General features: G+C 39.3%; 1 protein-coding gene across 1 annotated transcript in view; it reads left to right on the top strand.

The window, feature by feature from the left end:
* The window catches only part of galnt9 (polypeptide N-acetylgalactosaminyltransferase 9), a 103,711-nt gene that overhangs the window by 44,445 nt on the left and 37,921 nt on the right, over window positions 1-21,345 (top strand). The window contains exons 5-6 of the mRNA XM_061037597.1: window positions 10,473-10,670; window positions 19,877-19,994. Coding sequence (XP_060893580.1) covers window positions 10,473-10,670; window positions 19,877-19,994 — 316 coding nt within the window. The remainder of the gene's footprint in view (window positions 1-10,472; window positions 10,671-19,876; window positions 19,995-21,345) is intronic.

Here is a 21,345-nt window from a genome sequence, read left to right as displayed (position 1 = left end):
CAGTTTAATTGCGAGTCAGTTCAAATTTAAAATAGGAACATGGATTAAATATTGCAAAGACGAAAAAGATACATTTGTGATGCCAAATCCGAAGTAAAAAGAACAACCTCTAAAATAAAGCTGGAACATTTCTAAGAGCAGATTGCTGTAGATAAAGCTCTTGGCAGAGAGTTGACGAAATAGTTCCAACTTTATAGCTCACCTTTTTGACTCTCATGCAAGACAAGATGAGATTCAAAGCATGTTAATGTTGCTGGGAGGTGTGACTGCCAGGTTTGGAGCTAACAAAATAGCACTGCCATGTTTTATTGAGTAAAAACAGCATTCACACCTAGTTTTAACACCGCTGCTGTGTTGACAGAATGTGAAATTAAACAGATATCACTCAAAACTTTCCTGGGAGCTCTTGAGCTCTCCTAGGCTCCTCAAGATCGTCGGTTGACGGCCTGCCAGAACAATGATGGATAGGCCGGATCTTTGTAACATAGCAATAAGTAAGGTCTTTTACCTGCTTTTTGTAACATAACAATGAGTAAGGTCTTTTTACCTGCTCTTTTGTAATGTTAACAGACAAAGAGTAAGGTATTTTACCTGCTTCTTGTAAAGTGTCTCGAGATAACACTTGTTATGAGTTGACGCTATACAAATAAAAATTGATTGATTGATTGATTGAAACGAGAGTAGAACTGTTTTTTTGTAATTCTTCACATGCACTGTTCTTCATGTAAACACAGCACGGCAAAGTTAAACGTCCTCCTGCTTGGGTGGCTCACATTTTCCACTGCATTAAGTCAAATGCAGAATTAAAGGAGATCTTTATTTTAAGCACCGAGGGCCCTGCTGCTCCGGGGGCAAAAATCAGACTCTTTTTATCTGATAAGTCATCGCTTCTGAATCATTAACAGTCTGAGATCGTTTAATGGGCATTTTAAATAAAACATTTGGCTCAAAGGTGAGAGCTGCTGGGCTTTGACGTCAGCACTGGACAGAGGAAGGACAGATCTGTGAAGTTGAGTCATACAGATATATCAATGTATATAGTACAGAGGTTGTTCCACACAGTTCAGTTTGATTAGTTCGCGCAAATGTTTGCACAGCCTGCGTTAGCTCCACAGAGGTACCGGCTACTTTCAGAGACACAGTCTGACATGGAAAGTTCATAAATCCCAAAAGCTCCTGGTTCAGCTTTAAACTGCTACAAACAAAAAAAAAGCCTGGTGGAGCAAGTCAGAGTAAAGGTTGTCAACACATATAAGCTATATATAATGAGGCATCAAAGGAAGGGAAAGACTCTTACTGTAAAATGAAACTGAGTATAATTCAGGGCGATGTGGATGAATAACCCTCTCGGTGTTATGCAGATAAAACGTAAGATACAGGAAGAGGAATGACGCGGGCTCAGCTGTCAAAACCAGATGTGTCCTCGTTTCCAGAGCGTCTCTATCTACAGGAACTGCCGGCTTGCTGAAGGGGGGCAGGGGTTCTCAAGGACGCAGGGAGATGAATGAAAGAGGCAAGGCTGTTGATAGGAGGAGCTCTTCAAGGTTAGATGGGATAGAAAGAGAAGAAAACTTTCAGTAACGACAAATTAACAGTGGCAGGAGCACAACCGCATTAAAGTGCCTCAAGGTTTAAACAAAGCCTTTATTTCATCACATAGTCACACAGAGCACATGATATGTTGGCCTTCAGTCAGCATATTGTCCGTTTGAAATAAGAGATGGATGAACTCACTGAGCAACATAAACTTCTTCTCACACAGCCTTCTGAAATCAAAAGGTTTCAAAAAGAGTTCACCATATTTCTACCTGAAGCAGTAAAATCAGAAGAATGATTCAGTCCATTTATCTTCAGGAATGAAGTCTTAAGTTGAACTGTTAGATCTATTTCATTGGTTTTGTTTTTTAAGAAAGAGAATAATGTGGCAGACATCATCATGCGTACACATTGTGTACTTTCTCCAGCGGGCGGACTTTGTGTCGTGCTCTCAGGGAAACTATACAAACATGGAAGAAGAAATGCACGCAATGACAAAGTGAAGGTATGAAAGGTTTGATTAATCGCAGTCACAGGAACTCGGTGTGTATGTGGAAACTATTACACTTTTAAACATCAGTGTGAAATGAGTATGACACTTGCTTTGAGGAATAATGAACAATGACAGTGCTGTGTAACCATGACTATATTAATCGAGCTGGAAATGTGCCGCCTTTCAGCCTGGTTTTGTCCATGAGGCCACTTGAGGACTGCTATCAAAGAAGTCCCTGTTACCCAAAGAGCCTCACATTTTACATGAACACCTTCTAAGATGATTCTGTTCTTATTCTTTTTCAGGTCACATATTATTCTCCTTTTCAACCAGTTTAAATGAGTCTCAGAGCTCCCCAAAACATGTCTGTGAAGTTTTTGCTAATAATCCACTCAATCCTGTCTTTTATCATGCCTTAAAACCCCTCTATTTCAGCCCTGCTCAGAACAGACTGTTTCTGTGTCTGTCGCTTTAAATGCAAATGAGCTGTGTCTGAACACGCCCCTCTCTGAAAGGGGACTGTGCTGTTTTTTTTCGCACCATGCTCGTAACATCACGCAAGGAAGTGGAAAGGCCAAATGTCCAGGATAAAGTCATGTCAACATCACAAATCTGAGCAACTGTTTTCTTTACAAATCGTCCCGATTAACGAGAAAGTACACAGATAATGGGTACTGAAAATCCAGAAACACAAGGGCCATATTAAGATTTTAAAAAAAATTTAATAACCTGTGAGATACAGCTAATGTTAGTATTCAGCCCCTTCTAACATTTACATTTGAGAAACACTGATACGTTTTAAAAGGCGTTTATTTTTGGAAATCAATGTTCATTTTGAGCAAAATTATTTGAGCCAGAGGTATAATTTGCTGGATCTATTTCCATAATAATTGGGGGTTTGTAGACAGTCTAGGGACACATGAATGTTAGAAAACCATGATAAAGTGCATTTTGCATAATATGTGACTTTCAAGTATTTAAGAATGTTGGTTCTCCTTTAGTTGTATTTTTGTGATGACATTTTGCAATAATGCCTCTGGATTTAAGGTCTCTGAATGGACGGGGCCCTCTCTCTTCCCCCACATGGTGGCAGGGCTATCTATTGGAGAGGGAGGGGTTCACATGACTAAAATCATCCTCTTGTATGCAGGGGGTACACAAAATAGCCAATCATTGGTGTTCTGTCTTGAATAAAAATCTGGAGTCCACTCTGTCTGTGATCGAACAAGACACTTTGGATTCCGAGACGAGACTGAGACCTTCAAAAAGTGGTCTCAAGAACCGGTCTTGAGACGAAGAACGATCTGAAGTAAACACTAGTCTCTGAGAAACACATACACAATGTAAAGGAAGCACCATCACGTCAGTGTGAACAAAGAGCTGAGAGCAACAAACCTTGAGGGAGTTTGACTTGACTTTTTTTTTTAGAAAGTCATTACTTAAGGATTTATTTAGTTTGGAAGTATTTGACATGTGTTATATTTATGTGCCTGTTATACCTTTTACATTTTCTTAATTGTAAGAAAAAAAAAGTGAAAACCCTTTTGTTCATAAAATACAATGTTATTCCATAAACACAAAGAAATAGTTTGACGTTTTTGAAGAAATGGAGTTAGATTAATCTAGAGTTATTAACAGTCATAGAGCTAAAAACGCAAGGCAGCTAGCTTAAAAAAATAAGGAAACATTAAAGGCTTCATATGCGATTTTTCACACTTAAATGTAATAGAAATCGAAATAGAATAGAAAGTATATCCTCTGAAAATAACTCTGTGAGTCATGACTGTCTACAATGGGTGTAACACCCGAGTCCCACTGTCTGTGATGTTTTCAGAGTTTTCCGAGTCATATTTTCACTTTGTTTACATCGCCCGGACGGCCGGCTGACTCCTCCCCTCGCAAATAAAAGTTGTTTAATTGAGGGACTAGAGAAAAGAAGAATAACATACTGTACTCACTGCTTTACTGCGCTCATTTCGGGTAAATTTACATGCAGTGTGAAGATACGAGCATAATAAAGATTGCAAGTTGTTTTGGTTTCATGCTGGTGCTCAAGGGCGACATCTGCTGGATCAAAAAATCGCATATAAAGCCTGTAAGCGTGGCTCCTCATGGAAGAAATTAAAAAAAAATAACTACCTTTATTTTCTCAAATGACTGTAGTTTATAGTTACCCACCTTTTTCTAATCCCACATATATGAACATAAACACAGATATATTAAAGGAGAAAACTCTCAAACATGTTTCTCCATGAGCTTTGGAGTGAAGACAAAAAGAGCCATCTGCTGCGTCTCTAAAAAGGCAGCTGTGGTACTCTTACCAAGCACTCTTACATTATTAAATACAGGCTTTTTTCGGTCTTCTAATACTGACAAGGTACACTGTACACTACAATTTAAACCCATACCCTCTATACTTTCTGCCCCCGTCTTCAGGTGATAAGTAGTCATTTTGCGAATGGAAGATAAATGGGGTTCAGTTTTGGAGGAGAAGCAGATGGAGGGGGAGAGGGGCAGGCAGAGGGCAAAGATAGAGAGAGAAAGAAAGTCAGTGGGCGGGAGAAAGAGAAAAATGTGTAGTGTGGGAGTATTCTTGAGAGATCCATTTATTATTGTAAAATTGTACAGTTTTTTTTATCTAGAAGTATAGTAAGTCAAATTTAGCACATGTGGCGTTGCTTTGAAGATTTGGAGACCATCTCTCAGTGTGAGAAGATTATACAAATGCAGCCGTGCCAGCAGCACTTCAGCGTCTGTCTGCAGCGTATGGATCTCAAGAGCATGTCCTTGGCCAATGAGGCTTCATATAACAGAGGGACCTTACTGTATAGCATTGACATAAAATAGAGAAATCAGGGTTAGTTCATACTCCAGGAGAAGTCCTTTTAACAGGCACTAAAGATCATACAGTAGCCAAGAATGCCCTTTAAGACTTACACCTTTTCTTGTAGTAATAATAGTTAAAAAAAAAATGTAACAGATATAAATGGCGAAAAAAGGGAATGAAAAAAAAAAGACATGAATGTAGATGCAACGTTAGAGAACACACTGCAGCCTTGCAGATACACGAGTTCGGCGCAGGTTTCTATATTTTGTCCCAGCCCTAGTGTTGTAAGCCTATTTCCTTATTGTGTTTTTTTTTTATCACTGTATAGAGTGTTTTCTGTACAATGTTAATCACAGACACATTAAAGGTATAGTATGTAGAATTTTATAACAACGTTTACATTACAAATATCTAAAATAATTAAGAATTGACTAAGCCTATGTTATATATAAGTATTTGTCGAGTACTTACATTACCTCAAATATTTCCAACAGTTATCGAAGCCAAACAAATCCGTAATTTTATAGTTGTAACGGGACGTGTGTTGTCATGGCAGCCGGCATGATGAGCCACCATGACAGACACGTAATGTTTATCGTTGCCAAGGACTCTGTTGCAGCACGTGTTCTCAGAGCATGTCACGTCCGGTTGAGTGAACGCTGGTGCGTCTAGCTGCCACTGCTCTCCGGTTCCTCCGACTATTTTTTACTGTTTTTACTGATCTACAGACTTTTTGAATTTGTTGCATTCTTCCCTGGACATACTTCCAAAAGATCAGATTACCCAGTGAGTTAATTTGGACTAATAGCCTATTAGCTTACCTGTTGCGTGTAGGGCTCCCACTCCTCACCTGGGCTGCTTCTGCTGCCGGAGCCCTTATCTAGTCCACCATCGCCAACAATGTGGATTAATAAAATGTTTGTATGGTCCGTGCTCGCCTGGACTGCCCTGTCCTTGATCTTCAACCCAACGTCAGCGGTACTCCGTTACACAGCCGCTGAGCTCCTGCAACTACGCTTCCACCTGTCCGATCCTCCGCCGGCTTTGCATCTCTACCTGGACTTCGCTCGTCATGCCTGTCGGAAATATATCCACCGTGGTTCCCGACGGGGCTTTCAAATTGACGACTCCACACCAATACAACCCATCTGGTCTTCAACTCGTCAACCCCGAAGAAACTCCAGCCAGAAAGTTGACCGCACTGTCCTAGCCAGCCTAGCCAGGTCGGCTAACGTCAGCGTCAAACATGACCACAACGATTTCAACTTTGGATTATTCAACACCCGCTCTCTTACCAGCAAAGGTCCTGGTTGACCGTAAGATTGAATTTTTGTGTTTAACTGAAACGTGGCAACAACCTTCACAGCTGAATGAATGTACCCCTCCTGGGTTTGTTTACAGATGTCAACCCAGTACCTCTGGCAGAGGGGGAGGTGTCGCCTGTTTCTGTCCCTGTTCAGTTGTCATTTGAATCTATTGCCTTACAAATGAATGGGCCTACACCCACCATAGTGGCCACTGTCTATCGTCCACCGAAGCCCAATACTGATTTCTTGAATGAATTTGCTTCCTTTTTAACTCATCTGTGCTCACTCTCCCCTAACATAATATTGCTGGGAGATTTTATATTAATATTAACAATGCCTTGACTAAGGACTTCCATTTTGCCTTGACAGCTTTGGATTGCAGCAACATATTGATTTTTCTACTCACTCCAAAGGACATATCTTGGACTTAATTTGCTGCTCTGGCGTCACTCCGCTTGACTGCACTGCAGATGTCCTTCCCATTTCTGATCACATGTTAATATCTTTCAATGTCAAACTTACATTATCCAAAACAAATCTGCCACGTGTCATTTCATATCGCAACAGCAAGGACATTAACTTAACTGCTCTCTCCAGTGGCATTGACAGCCTCCCCAGCATAAACTGTTTATCCACCCCCGATGAACTGGTTTCTCATCACAGTGATGGTCTACATAGCCTCTTAAATACCCTGGCTCCTTTAAAACCTGGACTGTTTCCTTCACCCACTCTGCTCCATGGTTTATGCCTGAACTTTGCCAATTCAAAACAAAAGGGCGTCGCCTGGGACGTCTCTACAAGAAAACTGGACTTCTTATTCACAGAGAAATGCACAATAACATTCTCCACTACAAGGACATTCTCTCTACAGCAAAATCAACTCACTACTCAGGTATCATCAGCTCAGGTGAAGGGAATACAAGGACACTGTTCTCCATCGTCAACAACATACTACGACCACCGGACTCTCTTGCTTCTCGTCTGTATTCCACCGCCTATTGTAACTCTTTAATGTCATTTTTCACTGCCAAAGTAGACAAGATTCACCAGCAACTGACTCCTAACATCTCATCTCTCCCAGTCTTCTTACCCCCTCTCTCTCGCTCACTTTCAAGTTTCAAACTTCCTTCTGTTGCTGAAATATCTGACCTCATTCAGAAATCAAAACCATCTACCTGTCCATTAGACCCTCTTCCTACTGTCCTGGTAAAAGCTTGCCTACCCCCTCTGTCTTCCCTAATAATGGTCATCATACATTCCTCCCTCACCTCTGGTCTTGTTCCCATTTCTTTCAAGTCAGTTTCAATAACCCCTATACTTAAGAAACCTGGTGCAGACCCCAATGACTTCCATAACTTTTGTCCTATTTCTAATCTACCCTTCCTATCCAAAATTCTTGAAAAAACAGTTGCATCTCAGGTTCACACTCATTTGTCTGACAATAACCTCTATGAACAGTTCCAGTCTGGTTTCCGCCCCCTCCATAGCACAGAGATAACACTGGTAAAAATCACTAATGACCTACTCATGGCAGCTGACTCTGGACTTCTAACCATCCTCATCCTCCTTGATCTAAGTGCAGCATTCGACACCATCTCCCATCACACACTCCTTGACAGACTTGCCTCCATTGGAATCACTGACACACACTTGCACTGGTTTTCATCCTATCTCTCTAGTCGCACTCAGTTCACTTAACTCGGAACCTTCAAATCCTAGCCATTTCCAGACACTACCGGTGTTCCTCAGGGTTCTGTCCTGGGCCCCCTTCTGTTCATCATCTATCTCCTTCCTCTTGGCCATATCTTCCGTAAGTATAACATCCACTTCCATTGCTATGCGGATGACACCCAGCTCTACCAATCCACCCAGAGTCTGGGTGTCATCCTAGACAGCACACTATCATTCCAAGCTCACATCAATAATGTCACCCAGTCTGCTTATTTCCATCTACGTAACATTAATCGCCTCCACCCGTCCCTCACTCCCAGCAGTACTGCCATCCTCGTCAACACCCTGGTTACATCCTGCATTGACTACTGCAACTCCCTTCTCTTTGGTCTCCCTCTCAAGTCCATCCACAAACTTCAACTGGTCCATAACTCTGCCGCTTGCATCATCACCAGAACGCCCTCTGTTAATCACATCACCCCTGTCCTACAGCACCTTCACTGGCTCCCGGTTAAACATCGCATCACCTTCAAAATTCTGCTCCTCACCTTCAAGGCCATCCACAACCTTGCTCCGCTTTACCTCTCTGAACTCCTGCACATCAACACACCTATCCGCACTCTCAGGTCTTCTTCTTCAATTCAACTCACTGCACCACCTGCCCGCCTGTCCACCATGGGATCCAGGGCCTTCAGCCGCTCTGCCCCCCACCTCTGGAACTCCCTCCCACCACAAATCCGTAATATAGACTCTCTCTCCATTTTCAAATCTCATCTCAAAACACATCTTTCTAAACTGGCATATTCAATCTGATCATTCTCCATCCGGTCTCATAACTCCTTTACATCCTGTACATTTATGTTTTTTATGTTAATTTTATCGTTGTGTTGTTACTTTGTTGTTTTTATCTCTGCTCTGTAAGGTGACCTTGAGAGTTTTGAAAGGCGCCTTTAAATAAAATGTATTATTATTATTATTATTATTATTATTCTTATAAAAATGTCTTGTAAATTGTACTTGGATACATTGTTGGTAAACATATGGTCTTTCTCAGGTCGGTTTCGCCTGTTTGTATTGACTACGGTCAAAACAAACTCTGTGTCTCTACATTAGATAACTCATTTAACTGTTACTACTGATATTTTATTTTATTTTTTTAATCTTTAATCTTAATACATTTTGAGAAGTATGAGCTCTGTGAGTTATTCATTGATCATTAATATGACTATCGATGATTACTTAGATGATTGAGATACTTCTGCTTGATTGATTGATTGCAGCAAGACGGCTTTTATGTTGATAGACAAGATCACTGAATATATAATATAATATCACTTTATATAAAGCCAAACTTCATAGTGAACTCAGATAAACCCTTCTGGCTCAAGCTCGCTACTTAAACTGCTAACTTAAGACTTGTACAGATTCTAAACTAACTCCAAGTAAGAGATTAGGTAAACACAGTTCTTCTGAAGGGCTACACTTCTCTTTCTATTTCAACTTTCATTAACATGCTTACAAACCCTTCCATCTCTCCTTTCAATTTTAAAATGTCATTGTCTTTATCTCTTTTAAAGCTAAATTAAAATACTGACAGACAAGAGGCAATCAGTTGTGGGACTCTAAATTGTTGGTTGTGACTTACGAGTCCTCTTCACGACCCGTCCTCAGGCTCAGAAGCTGGTGCTAAAATACTCCATTAACTACGACAAGAACCCTTAATTAACGTGCTGAAGTTTCAACTGACAGTCCCATCTTTTTTTAGACGTTTTACCCTTATAGGCCTCTTAATAGCTACCCGTAGCCTGAGGACTCTAAAAGAGATAGCCCCTGTTCTCCTTTTGATGTGCTCCTAAAGAATTTGTGAGATTTCTTAAAGCAATAGCCACATAATGAAGATCGAGGTGCAGGGCTCGGAGCTAGACTTTTTCAGATCTAACTTGCAACATTCACATAGAGAAAAAGAAAGAGTTGATAGTTTTCCCAGCAGCAGACTAAGCCTTTTTTTCCTCTTAATGCATTTTTCTTTATCAAGTCTTTCCTCTTATCAGGTCTCTCGCTGGCTGAGTGTCACATTTTGACACTTCGTTTTCATGAGAAGGAGATAGAAAATAGGATATGATATTATTTGTCGTTCGAGGAAAATTCATTTTGCAAGACCTTGCAACGTAAACCAAGGGGGGAAGCGGATCCTGGCAATCCTTTTTGAATGTTGAATAAATGCTTATTGGACAGACTGAGAAACCTTGTAAATGTAGAAATGGAGTCAAAGTTGGAACGACGTGTGCAGTCATCCAGAGCTGCTCCTGGCTCCATTTTTATGAAATCAGGAAAAACAGTCAATACTTTTCTTTTTAATATATTTAAAAATACATTTGGTTTGACTTGGTGCAAAATAGTTTCACAGTTTTCCCACTTTTGCATTCAGTTACTTGCTGACCAGATTTAGTCTTTCTAACATTGTTTCAATATTAATACTTTAAAGCTCAACAGGGGCAGAATGAAAATGTGCAGCACTTTATTATTTGCCCTGTAGCCGACTGTTCTCCTCTTACACTCTTTTTCCGCCCTTTGCATCTCCTGCAAACTTGATTCAGACAGTTCCTCTCTGAGCTTTTGTTTGTCTCTTATCCAAAAGGGCTGAACCCATTCTGACCCGGATGAAGGAGGATCACACCCGCATCATCCTGCCTGCCATCGACAACATCAAGTACAACACGTTTGAGGTGCAGCAGTATGCCAACGCCGCCCATGGCTACAACTGGGGGCTGTGGTGTATGTACATCATCCCCCCGCAGGAGTGGCTGGACAAGGGCGATGAGACAGCACCCATCAGGTGAGGCTTGGGCTGGTGAACAGCTTCCATTATAGATGAGGATGTTTGATGAAATATGGATAGCTTCTGTTTATGACTTATTCATGTGTGGGGCCATCAAGCTAAGGTGCTCTGAACTCCACTGTGCAGCCCAAACACAAAAATAAAGCCCCTCCCCTCCACCTTCCATAGAAAGCTGTCTAATTAGCATGATAAATACATTCATTTTGATGCAGGATCACAAGGCCAACGCAGTGCAGTGTCATTAGTGTAATTGTGTGTTGAATACGAGCAGGTCATCCCATTATGCTGCTGCTGATTGGAGAGCAGTGCTGGCTGGTATCATGTTTCTGTATAATCCCAGAATTGATTACGTGCTTCTGAGGTCAAATCATATTGAATTTGAATACACTGAGAACGAGCACAGAAGTATTGTGTTGCATTGAAATGATCTTTAATCTAAACATCTGTTTGGACAGAGCAAGCTACAGTAACATGGTAACACAGTCAAATGTTGTATGTGTGGAAATGAGCTTACTGTAGTGCTCATTAACTTCTCCCCTCAACGAATATCCATCTGAGTGTGACAAAAAAATAATTAATGTCAGACACTGACTGACACTAATGTGTTATACCCTCTGGTTTCTGTAGTTATATGTGTGCAGGATCGGGACAAATATCAAATGTGGTTACATTATAAGTTTGCTTCTCTCAAATCAATATTTTTAAAGTGTATAATATGTATGGATACATTTTTTTCCTCAGATACTTTATTTTATTTTGGAACAAAATCAGTTCTTTTTGCTACTTCTTTGTTTCTTTAAGCACATTTTAGTGACACTCAACACCTAGAGATGTTCCATTTCAGAAATGTACCAGAAAGAAAGAGTGAGATTTTTCTCCTCAAGGAGGCAGCAGAACATGAAGTCTTATAGAAAGTGTTTCATTTACTTAAAGGTAACATGATAAAAAAAAAACCTGTAAAGTAAAACTCGCTTGAAGTGATGAAAAATGGATACTGTAAAACTTAAAATAAAAGCCCATCCTAATTTAAGGACCAGTCCTTTTAACCAGCCTTGTCTTGCTGCAAGTTTGGACAAATAAAGGTCTCAGTTAGAGCAGAGGGCCCTTTGCGTTTAGTGTTGAAGAAGTTTGCAGATCAAAAATAAGAAGAAAAAGAGACTTGAGTTATTTAAAGATCTAACTGGGCATTTTAATCTAGACTGTCATATTTTGCAGCCTGGGGCTTTAGACCAAACTTCATGCTGTATTTTACAAACAGGTAGAGAACCTTTGCCATTGACAATGTTAGAAATGAAATAACATTGTGGCAATCAGAGAAACATTACAACTTAACAGTCTTTAAAGACTTTCGATGTACACGTTGAACACTGTCCTGCTTTATTTGGAATTACATCTAAAGTTTGCAGAGGCTGAGAATGAAAGGTCATGTCAGGCAGAGCTTGAAGGAGGTCAGCCTCTATTGTTCATCTTTTCCATATTCATGGCCCTGCTGGGTTACAGATTATTCTGTGAGCTTGGTTCATTTTCACCAAAGTTTGAGCAAAAACACATTTTGACTTCAGATCAGAAGTCAAAACCTGCAGATGTGAGTGAAAAAGAATTACTAAAATACAAACATAACATTTTCTAATTAAAGATATATAGAATTAACAACACTTTATCTGTCCCTCTTTACTGGACATTTTCCTGTTGTAAATCCAATATTTAATCTCATGAAGTGCTATTTTTACTCTAAAGGAAAGACTGTCTAGTCAGGGTATTTTTTCAAATGACAAACTGTAGAAAGAACCGGTAAATGTGAAAGACAATGTTTGAAATTTCAGTCCAAAAAGATGTTAACCTGCAACAGGAGGGCCGCTCAGTATCAGCAGGAGATCCCTGACACACCAGGAGTTCAGTACATTCATTAGTGCAAAAAGGTACCCTGAGATCAAGGGCTCTCTTCGAGATCATAAACAGACGTAGTGAAAGGAAGCCATAAGCTTCTCTGCCAGGTTTTTATGAAGCCAAAAGCCTGATCAACTGGAGTTTGAAGAATAGATGTTTTAAGGATTTAAAGGAGCATGTTGAGGATCTGAGGCTGCACACATGCTAGCTCCACTATATATTATTTAAGCATCGCTGGCCACTGTAATACAGTGCAGTTGAAAAGTCACATTGTGGGAGGTGGAATGTTAAGCGGATAAACTGAGACACCTCACTCTGGTACTTTTTTCAGGCTTCATGCAAAAGGAGAGTTCACCAGTTTCAGGTCTTCAGTGACTCTTCTGAAAGAAAAAGTCTGTGTATCACACTAGTGCACCTCCTCACAGACGCACAGAGTGAACTGACCGCTCTGCATACAGAGTCTGTGTGTCAACTGTCTGTTAAACAAGCAAGCAAAGGAGCTGCTGTCACAGGTAATGTCGGCCGTACGATGCAGACAGATTTTCAGTGAGGTAACTTTTTAATTGGTTCTCCTTGTCAACCGCAGCACATCTTCCACATGTTAGTTAATGGAGTGTGTACATAAGGTGTACCTACATCAGCAGTACATGTACAGTGTAGTGTTGTGTGTTCTGTGAGAGTTACTGTCATAGGGCTGGTTACACAGATTAAACAGACAGTTTATAATTGTATAATTATAAAATTATTATAATAATCATAAAATTGTAATATTGTAACATTGTTAGATACGTTTGTTGACATATGAAAAACACAACTTCGACACAGAAAGCGGCTGTCAGATGGATGAATCAAGTGTGGTAGAACAGTAGAGGGGGTGTTTGTATTTTAAGCAGGAAATAGACTTGAACTCCTAAACAATACAAAGTATGATTGAATATTAACATAAAGCACACAAAGTTAAGCTTCTGTTATTTTCTGTGTCTTGCAATATAAATAACACAAAAATACAAATCAATCAATCAATCAATCAAATACTGTGCAGCCCTTACCAAACTAAGAACACTGACAAGCTACTCCGATAGCTGATAATTAAACAATATGCAAACTGAATGGTTGCTGAAAACAAATATACTTAACATTGTTTTTAATAGTATCGTTTAAATCCTTGGTTTCTTCATCATATCCAAACTGCAGACATGAAACATACCAATGCTTTCTGCTGTGATATTTTATTAATTTTATCAAAGCAATAAAATGAGGGTCCGACTGATATGGATTTTTTGGTGACGATATCGTTATTAGGTAGAGAAAAAATATGATACTGATATATCGACAATATCTTTCTTAGATCTACATATGTTTGATCTGTAGAGATACATAGATATAAAAATACACATGTATTGCATTGATCCCTCAAATGCAGTTATCAAACAAGATATCCAGTATAACAAAGACAAGACGGTCACTCAACTAGAAATAAACTGCACATACGTGCATCACTGCTTGACACTCTCGGGACTGATAATGATTGTTGTAATCTATATCACACTCTGCTAGTGCCATCCAGAAAGAGGAATGCTATTGTAATACAACAATACTTGAATTAAATGATATAAGACTGATTAATAAATAGTGTAATATCGTCGCAATTCTGCGATAAAATTAGCCGATACGATAGTCACTGCATATGCTTATATCGGCCGATATAATTGGCTGGCTGATTAATCAGTCGGGCTCTAATTTAATAATTCTACATTTTTTGTACTTTCTTTTTCCTGGTACAAAGGGCAGATTTATAAGCTTTACTTCTACCTGCACCTTTTCATTATTTTATTTAATTACAAACTGAAAAGGAAAATTCCTCTACATCGTACTGCCAAAAAAGAACGAAATAAAACAAATGATGAAAAATCTAAGTGAACAAAAACTGAATCTAAAAGCAGAAATTCCTTTCATCTCCCAGTCCAGCTCTCTGTAGGTAAAGCACTTTCACTTGATACAGTTGGTCTCAAATAAACAAACATTGTGATGATACTTGATAGTGTGGACTGTTATAGGTGTTTTATCACAGCTCCATGAAAATCAAACATGGAGCATAAAGTGCTTGAGTGGAGATAGCAGAGACATAGAAGAAAAGCCTCCGACTCTACAGAGCTGGTTCGTGTTTCTCTATCGACACTTTGCTGCAAATGCACGGATCGCCTCAAGGCGCAGCTGAAGTGTGTCAGCTGTTAGGATTTCTATTGGAAATCATTCTCCCACTTGTTTCCTGAAGGTTTCTGCCCATCAACAACAGACACTCTGTGTCCATTCAGGGCTCAGGCTCAAAGCTTTCTGTTCTGGCAGTTCGGACACATTCGACAACAGAAGGTAGAGTAAAAGGGAACGAGAAGGCAGAAAACTGCCACATTCTGAGAGCACAGAGGAGTGCAACCATTTTAGAAATCTGAAATCAAAGTGAAAATCAGGTTTTCTTTGGCAACTTCAGGGGTCATTGACAGGAAACAGAGAAAGGAGAGTTGTTGAAATGGTTGCAGAGTGGTTTCGATGTGGACAGGAACCTATCACTTTCAACCAAATATTACACGGAGAGACTTTTTCCCTCGTTTAAAGAGTTTGAGGAAATAAATTCCCGAAATCTGCTGCTGGCTCAAGGTGTTAAAAGCAGTTAAAGGCAGGGTAAGGTAAATAAGAGCCTCAGACATGAAAAGGCTACAGATACACTTTCAATACTTCCTGCAATTACTGTCAAAGGCATACTTAAACAGAGTACTTCAGTTAAAACCTTGCTCAAGCAGATACTTAGAAATCTGACAGCTCTTAATGCATGTCACCTTTCCAGATGAACAGAAGTTTAAAAATGTCACAAGATGATCGACACCACTGCAATTTAAACAGGTGTAACTCTTAATGATGCACAGAGAATGAAATGAGCTCAGACTTGTAATCAACAACTGATTCCATCATGCATCAAACCAACATGTGTCATCAAAACGGCAACATATGCCTTTAAATGATCTCAATAATCTCAATTCAATCAAATGAAGCATTTCCATTATAAACAGTATCACACATGGTGATGCATTTAAGTAGTGCTTCAATGGCTTAATCCTTGAATAACTGCTAATGGGAAAGTCATTCAACGGGAGGTATAATCATATCAATTATTCTGTCCTCACGATTGCGTTTCTGAGCAAGGCTAGACAGATAGCGAGCAAAAACTCCAATAAAACCGTTTTCTTGAACAAAGTGGCTTTAGTGATGGTCGTTTCTGTAAAACTGAAAATACAGTACAAATATTGTGTCAGTATACTGCACATGTAAAGCATACACACATTAAATGAAACTGTAAATAGTTAAATGTATGAAGTACATTAATAGCTTGAGATGAAAATATGAATTAAACTACGAAAAAATGCCAGTAAGGCTGGTTATACAGGAATCAGAATATCAATCAAATGACATAATTCCTGATAATGTCTTTAATGTGTCTGCATTTTCCTCTTGTACTTTACTTCAAGCATCAGGGTTATATGAATTCAAAGAGAAGCTGTCAGGTTAAAAAGAAGCAGTTTCAACAACACTCTCTTCATTTGAGAGCAGGCAGGAAATCTTCTATGATCATCTTTATTTAACCAGATTGCACACACAGTGTTCATGTATCATCAGATGTTCATTTTGCAAGTAAATGATTTTCCAAACCAAAGTAAAGGGGTGTGAAGGGCGGAGGAGCCCTGCAGGCTGACCATCTGCACACTAAAAATAACTACACCTAATGACATTCAAAGAAGAAATCTGTGTTACGTAATGCAGTCCAGAACTTAATTTGTGACAAACTCTTTTAATTCCGCCTTGTTTTTCATGAACCAACTTTCTATCAAGAAGCTATGCAACAAAATTCAGAGAGTTCTGCTCTGCTGTGAACATGTGGGTACAAAGAGCCAGAACAACAGGGCAGGTGTAGAAAGCAGTGACAGGGAGAACAAAGGCTCTGTGTGGCGTTCCCACTTAGAAAACATAACAAATAACACACAGGGGATTTTGTTCAACTTCACACACAACTGGTGTCAGGGTCACACAGAGCTGCATCAGTTGTCTATTGAATGTCTTTTTTTTTTTTTTTACCTCTGCCTCTTTTGTGATTGACTTCTATTCTTTTGAGTGTTCAATACCGCCTCGAAACCAAAAGCAAAGAAGAAACTGTTGCTTGTTTGATGCTTTAAAGCAAAGACTGTGTAAAAAGATAGATGACAGGACAGCTCCAAAGCAGTGTAGCCAAAACATTGTGAGCTCCCCCTGCTGACTGCCTGCAGTATGTGTCATATATCCCTCCTCCACGTAACAGATACGACATGGGTCAAAATTTAAAATGCACGCCAACTTTTTCTCAAATGCGGTTTCTGATTTTATAGTTAGTTCTCACTGTGCTGATTTCATACCAAGTGTTGGTTTTACTGTTTTGAGTTATTTGATGCCATAAAATTTGTAAAATTATTTGATTGACAGCTCTGTTGGTTAACCTGTGGTGCTGTGTGCACTGAATTAGCGGAGAAGTATGGGAAATAAAGAGGAGATGTAAAAAGAACACCAACATTAGAGTCACTGAGTCATCCACAACCGGGGGGTCTGCTTTGCAGTATTTACCCTCCTAATATTCTCATTTATGAGGGAAAATGGCTGACTCTAATTTGTGTTTTGTTTTTTTAATCCGTGTTTAATTACTGTGTACTCTAGACAAATAAAGTTGTGATTATTCTTGATTTAAAGATATTTTCTTTCATGATTATACAATACCTGTTTCTGAAAGCATCACAAACAGAACAAAGACAGTCGCACAGGTTTTCACTTTATCATCCCGAGCATCTGTCTGAAGGTGCTGAGTCAGTACTTTACACACAGAAGCAGTGTTTGCATTGCCGGGAAGCTTATTTTAAAGAGAGCTCTCAAAGAGAGCCGCACAGTTTGCATTGTGCAGACAGGAGAGCTAGGTCACTTGTCAAGAGAGGAGGAAGGATGAGGTGAAGGGGGGCTGAGTGTGTGCAGTGTCTGTCTTTTTATCTGCACACCGAGAGCAAATAATGGAACTTGAAAGCCTCGCTGTCACCACCTTACAATTCAAACAAAGTCTATGTCAGGCAAGACGAGAAGAACTATATACATTGGAAAGAAAGTCTAATATTAAAAAGAAAGAATTAAAAGACAGACTTTATTATGAATGAATAGATTTTAGTACATGCAGATAAGATATATGACAAATCTTTGGCAATAATATTCAGAATATAAGGATACTGGAATCTGGACACTGGTGGAGGTGGTGAAGGAAAGATGCATGATGGGAGGAGGGGTGGCCTTCTGAAGAGCTCGGCCCATGGTTGCTGGATGAGATGATTTGGAGGTGAAAAAGTTGGAGGAGGGTCACAATGCATTTACTATGTCCTGACAAATGACATGTAGAAAGTTTGACAGCAGGAAATAGATGGGAAGATGATGGTCATGGATATTTTAAACAACTGGCATCAATTTGACATGACCTATTTTATGTCAAGTCATAAAATAGTGCAAGCAAAAGTCAAAGGAAACTTTGTCTTGAGAATATAAAGATCCAGGTGAGTATTAACCTTTCCCTGAATTACAGATTTATGTCTCTTTAAATTGTTTTTAAAATAGAGCTCTGGTGATGAACCAGACTGTGTTTTATGCGCACTCTCAACCTAAAAGCACCATTCTTTTTGCTCACTCACTGTTAGCTTAGCTTTTTACAGGGTCAATGAATCATAATGCAGCTTTTCCCTTTAAGCCTTTCCTTCTGCCATGCCTCTCAAACTGAATTGGCGGACACACATTCTCTCTCTATCTGTGTGTGTGTGTGTGTGTGTGTGTGTGTGTGTAATAATATATGGTGAACTTACCCCAGGCACCTTTCCAGAAAGAAGAATAAAGCCACTCATTGGTCACTTTAGAGAAAAACATAAGGCAGCTTCAAACTGTGTATGAATGTAATGCTTTTTGTGGAGCTTTTGTCCCAGAGCTCTTTAGAGCTGACAGATAATAGCGGAGTGAAGCAGCCTCGGGGGGCCGTAGCTGAAGTGGGAGCGTTTCTTGTATTAAAGGTGGAAAGAAACAAGGTCCTTGTGAATAAAATGCTTTCTGTGTCTTTTTCTACCAGATACATTTGGGAAGTTTTTAAGTTTCACCAGATTTAAAACATTTTTTTTTAAGTATTTAATTTATTTACATGTTTATATTTCTACTAAAACATGAATTAGTATTTATTTATGTATTAGTACAGTTACAATTACAGTCAGCAAGCCATTTTAGACACATGCACTGGGTCGGGGAGTAAGAGGTTTTATGTTTTATTTACTTTTCTCCTCATTTTCATTAAATCTAATTAATAAAACTGCACTACTCAATACTTTTACATTTTAGAATTAATCAAATGATTTACACAAAGGATGTAGTACACAGTGATAAACACGCAGAGATTAATCTCCAACTTGTTCTGTTCTTCTCAGTGAATCATCACATTTTAGCATCTTAAAGGTCATTCTTTTGTTTTTCCATTTAATTGTTTTGTCAGGCTCCCCTCTTTTATTGACCTCATTTCAAAAAGCAAGAAGCAGTAGATTTAAGCGAAAAGGTCTGGTTAACTGGTCTGGTAGGCTAAATGTACAGCGCCATCACAAAAAACAGACCAAGTTATCGATCAGCTGATTAATAAAGTGGAGCATTTACGATACAATACAATATGATACGATATGATACCAAAAGACAAGATACGACACGACGACAAGAAATCGACTGACTTGGTAAACAGAAATAAATCAGCCGTCCTAATATAAAGAGAATTGATTAAACACGTCTCTCACTTCATCATAGTTGTTGTCTTTTAATTCTCAATCAGGCTGAACCAGGCTGAAAAATATTCAATACGTTTTTCTTGTCTTCTTCTTTCATTAAATGAGCCTTTCAGTCAGGTTCATAGTGGTTAAAAAAACCTTTAAATGTGTCAATATTATCCAACAAGATTTTAAATCGGAGATGAAACCAAAACTGGATGATGTGGACATTGAATTTCAGTTGATTTAATCAATGCTTAGTCTGTATGAACTTTATTTAAAAAATGCTTTTTATAGTAAACAGGATGTATTTTTCCAAGCTCATTAACAAAAAAAAAACAAAAAAAACTTTTAAAACCCTAGATGCCTTCTGTCTTGATTGCATTTCATATTTTAGCGCTCTCTGTGGGTGTTAAGTGTTCAGTGGTTGGATGATTATAAATTATAAAAAGCTTCCTACTCTTTTTGCTCATGCAGAACTCCAGCTATGATCGGCTGCTCCTTTGTGGTTGATCGGGAATACTTTGGTGACATCGGTCTGCTGGATCCTGGCATGGAGGTCTACGGGGGTGAGAACATCGAGCTCGGCATGCGGGTAAGCACCACAGATTATTATTCAGGCTGCTGTCGAGATGCATTCCAGTTGGAAGCAGAATTTGATCAATAATGTGAAATGTAGATGTTTATTTCTTTTACACTGAATCAAAAGGCTCTTTGTGAAGATGGAATTGCTCCGAGAAATGCTGAAGGGAAAGCTGTTTTTTAACGAGGCGTTGCTTCAAAGCTGGAGGGTTTCTTGAGTGCAGCTGAACATGAGGAAGGCCACACAAAGAGACATAATTATAAATCCAATATTTGAGGGCGTAATATTTAGATGTAAAGTCGTGGTTGGAATGATTTGAGAAATCTATATTCAGACTTTGGAACAGATTATGATGAAGTTTTTCAATGTTTCTCAGCTGCCGGGGGAACAGCTAAAGATACAAAACCCAGGGGCGTCAACAGAAGCCATGATTAAACTTCGCAAAGTTTCTTCAATGGGAGTGGAGGAGAGAGAGAGAGAGAGAGAAAAAAAATCCCCTTAATGCAAATCTTCAGCCAAGCCAAACGCTCTAAAGCCTGTATATGGAAAATGTAGATCTCTTTTGCAGCTGCTTTGAGTTGAATTTAACGCTTCATGTGAGCGGAGGGCTTTCTGAAGAATTGGTGAGCGTTTAAATTCTGAAAATGTTTCTCTCCAGCCGAGTGGAACCATTGTGAATCTAAACGCACTCCTAAAGCTTATTGGAATGAGATATGCTTGAAAGGTTCCTCTCCTCCATCTAGCGTCCTGCCCACATCCATCTTCAAAATCTTGAGATTTCTTCAAGACCCCTCTGAAGAGCCTTTAAAAAGCACTTGAACAAAAGCGGTAGGATGGATCTCAGAATACAGAACTCACTGCTGTGATTTTATTAAAGCAAAATATATTTAGAGTTTCAAGAGATCATTTCAAAACCTCTTATTATTCCACACTGAGCCACTTCTCCCCGGCAACAATAGCATGTTGTGTTTGCCATCTACAGTAAGGACTCAATCATCAGGCTTCTTATATCTAATAGTTGTTTTTCCATCATCATAGAGTGATAACTCAGAAATATGTATTATGTGCCGACAGCTAACAGCCTCCCCCAAGGTTACACTGTGTTTTCTCACCCAGTAGGGCTGCTTATGTGCAGCTAACAAACCATGCAACTGGGTTAGATGAGGTTCGCGGGGGAGATCAATTCAGCTAAAGCAGCTGAGTGAAGTAGCGACATCTCTGTTGGTCTGTGTCATAAAGTGAAACAGTCAACTCTGTGTTTTTTTTTACTGTAGATTTTAGATTCATGACAAGCAGAGAATATGCCCCTCTGTCTCTGAACACAATGCTCTCACAAATGCAATTACCGAACCCTTCTGTTTGG

This window comes from Labrus mixtus, chromosome 5, assembly GCF_963584025.1.
Source record: "Labrus mixtus chromosome 5, fLabMix1.1, whole genome shotgun sequence".
In the NCBI taxonomy this organism is placed as follows: Eukaryota; Metazoa; Chordata; class Actinopteri; order Labriformes; family Labridae; genus Labrus; species Labrus mixtus.
Note: the sequence above shows the minus strand (reverse complement) of the source record. Positions and strands in the feature narration are given on the sequence as shown.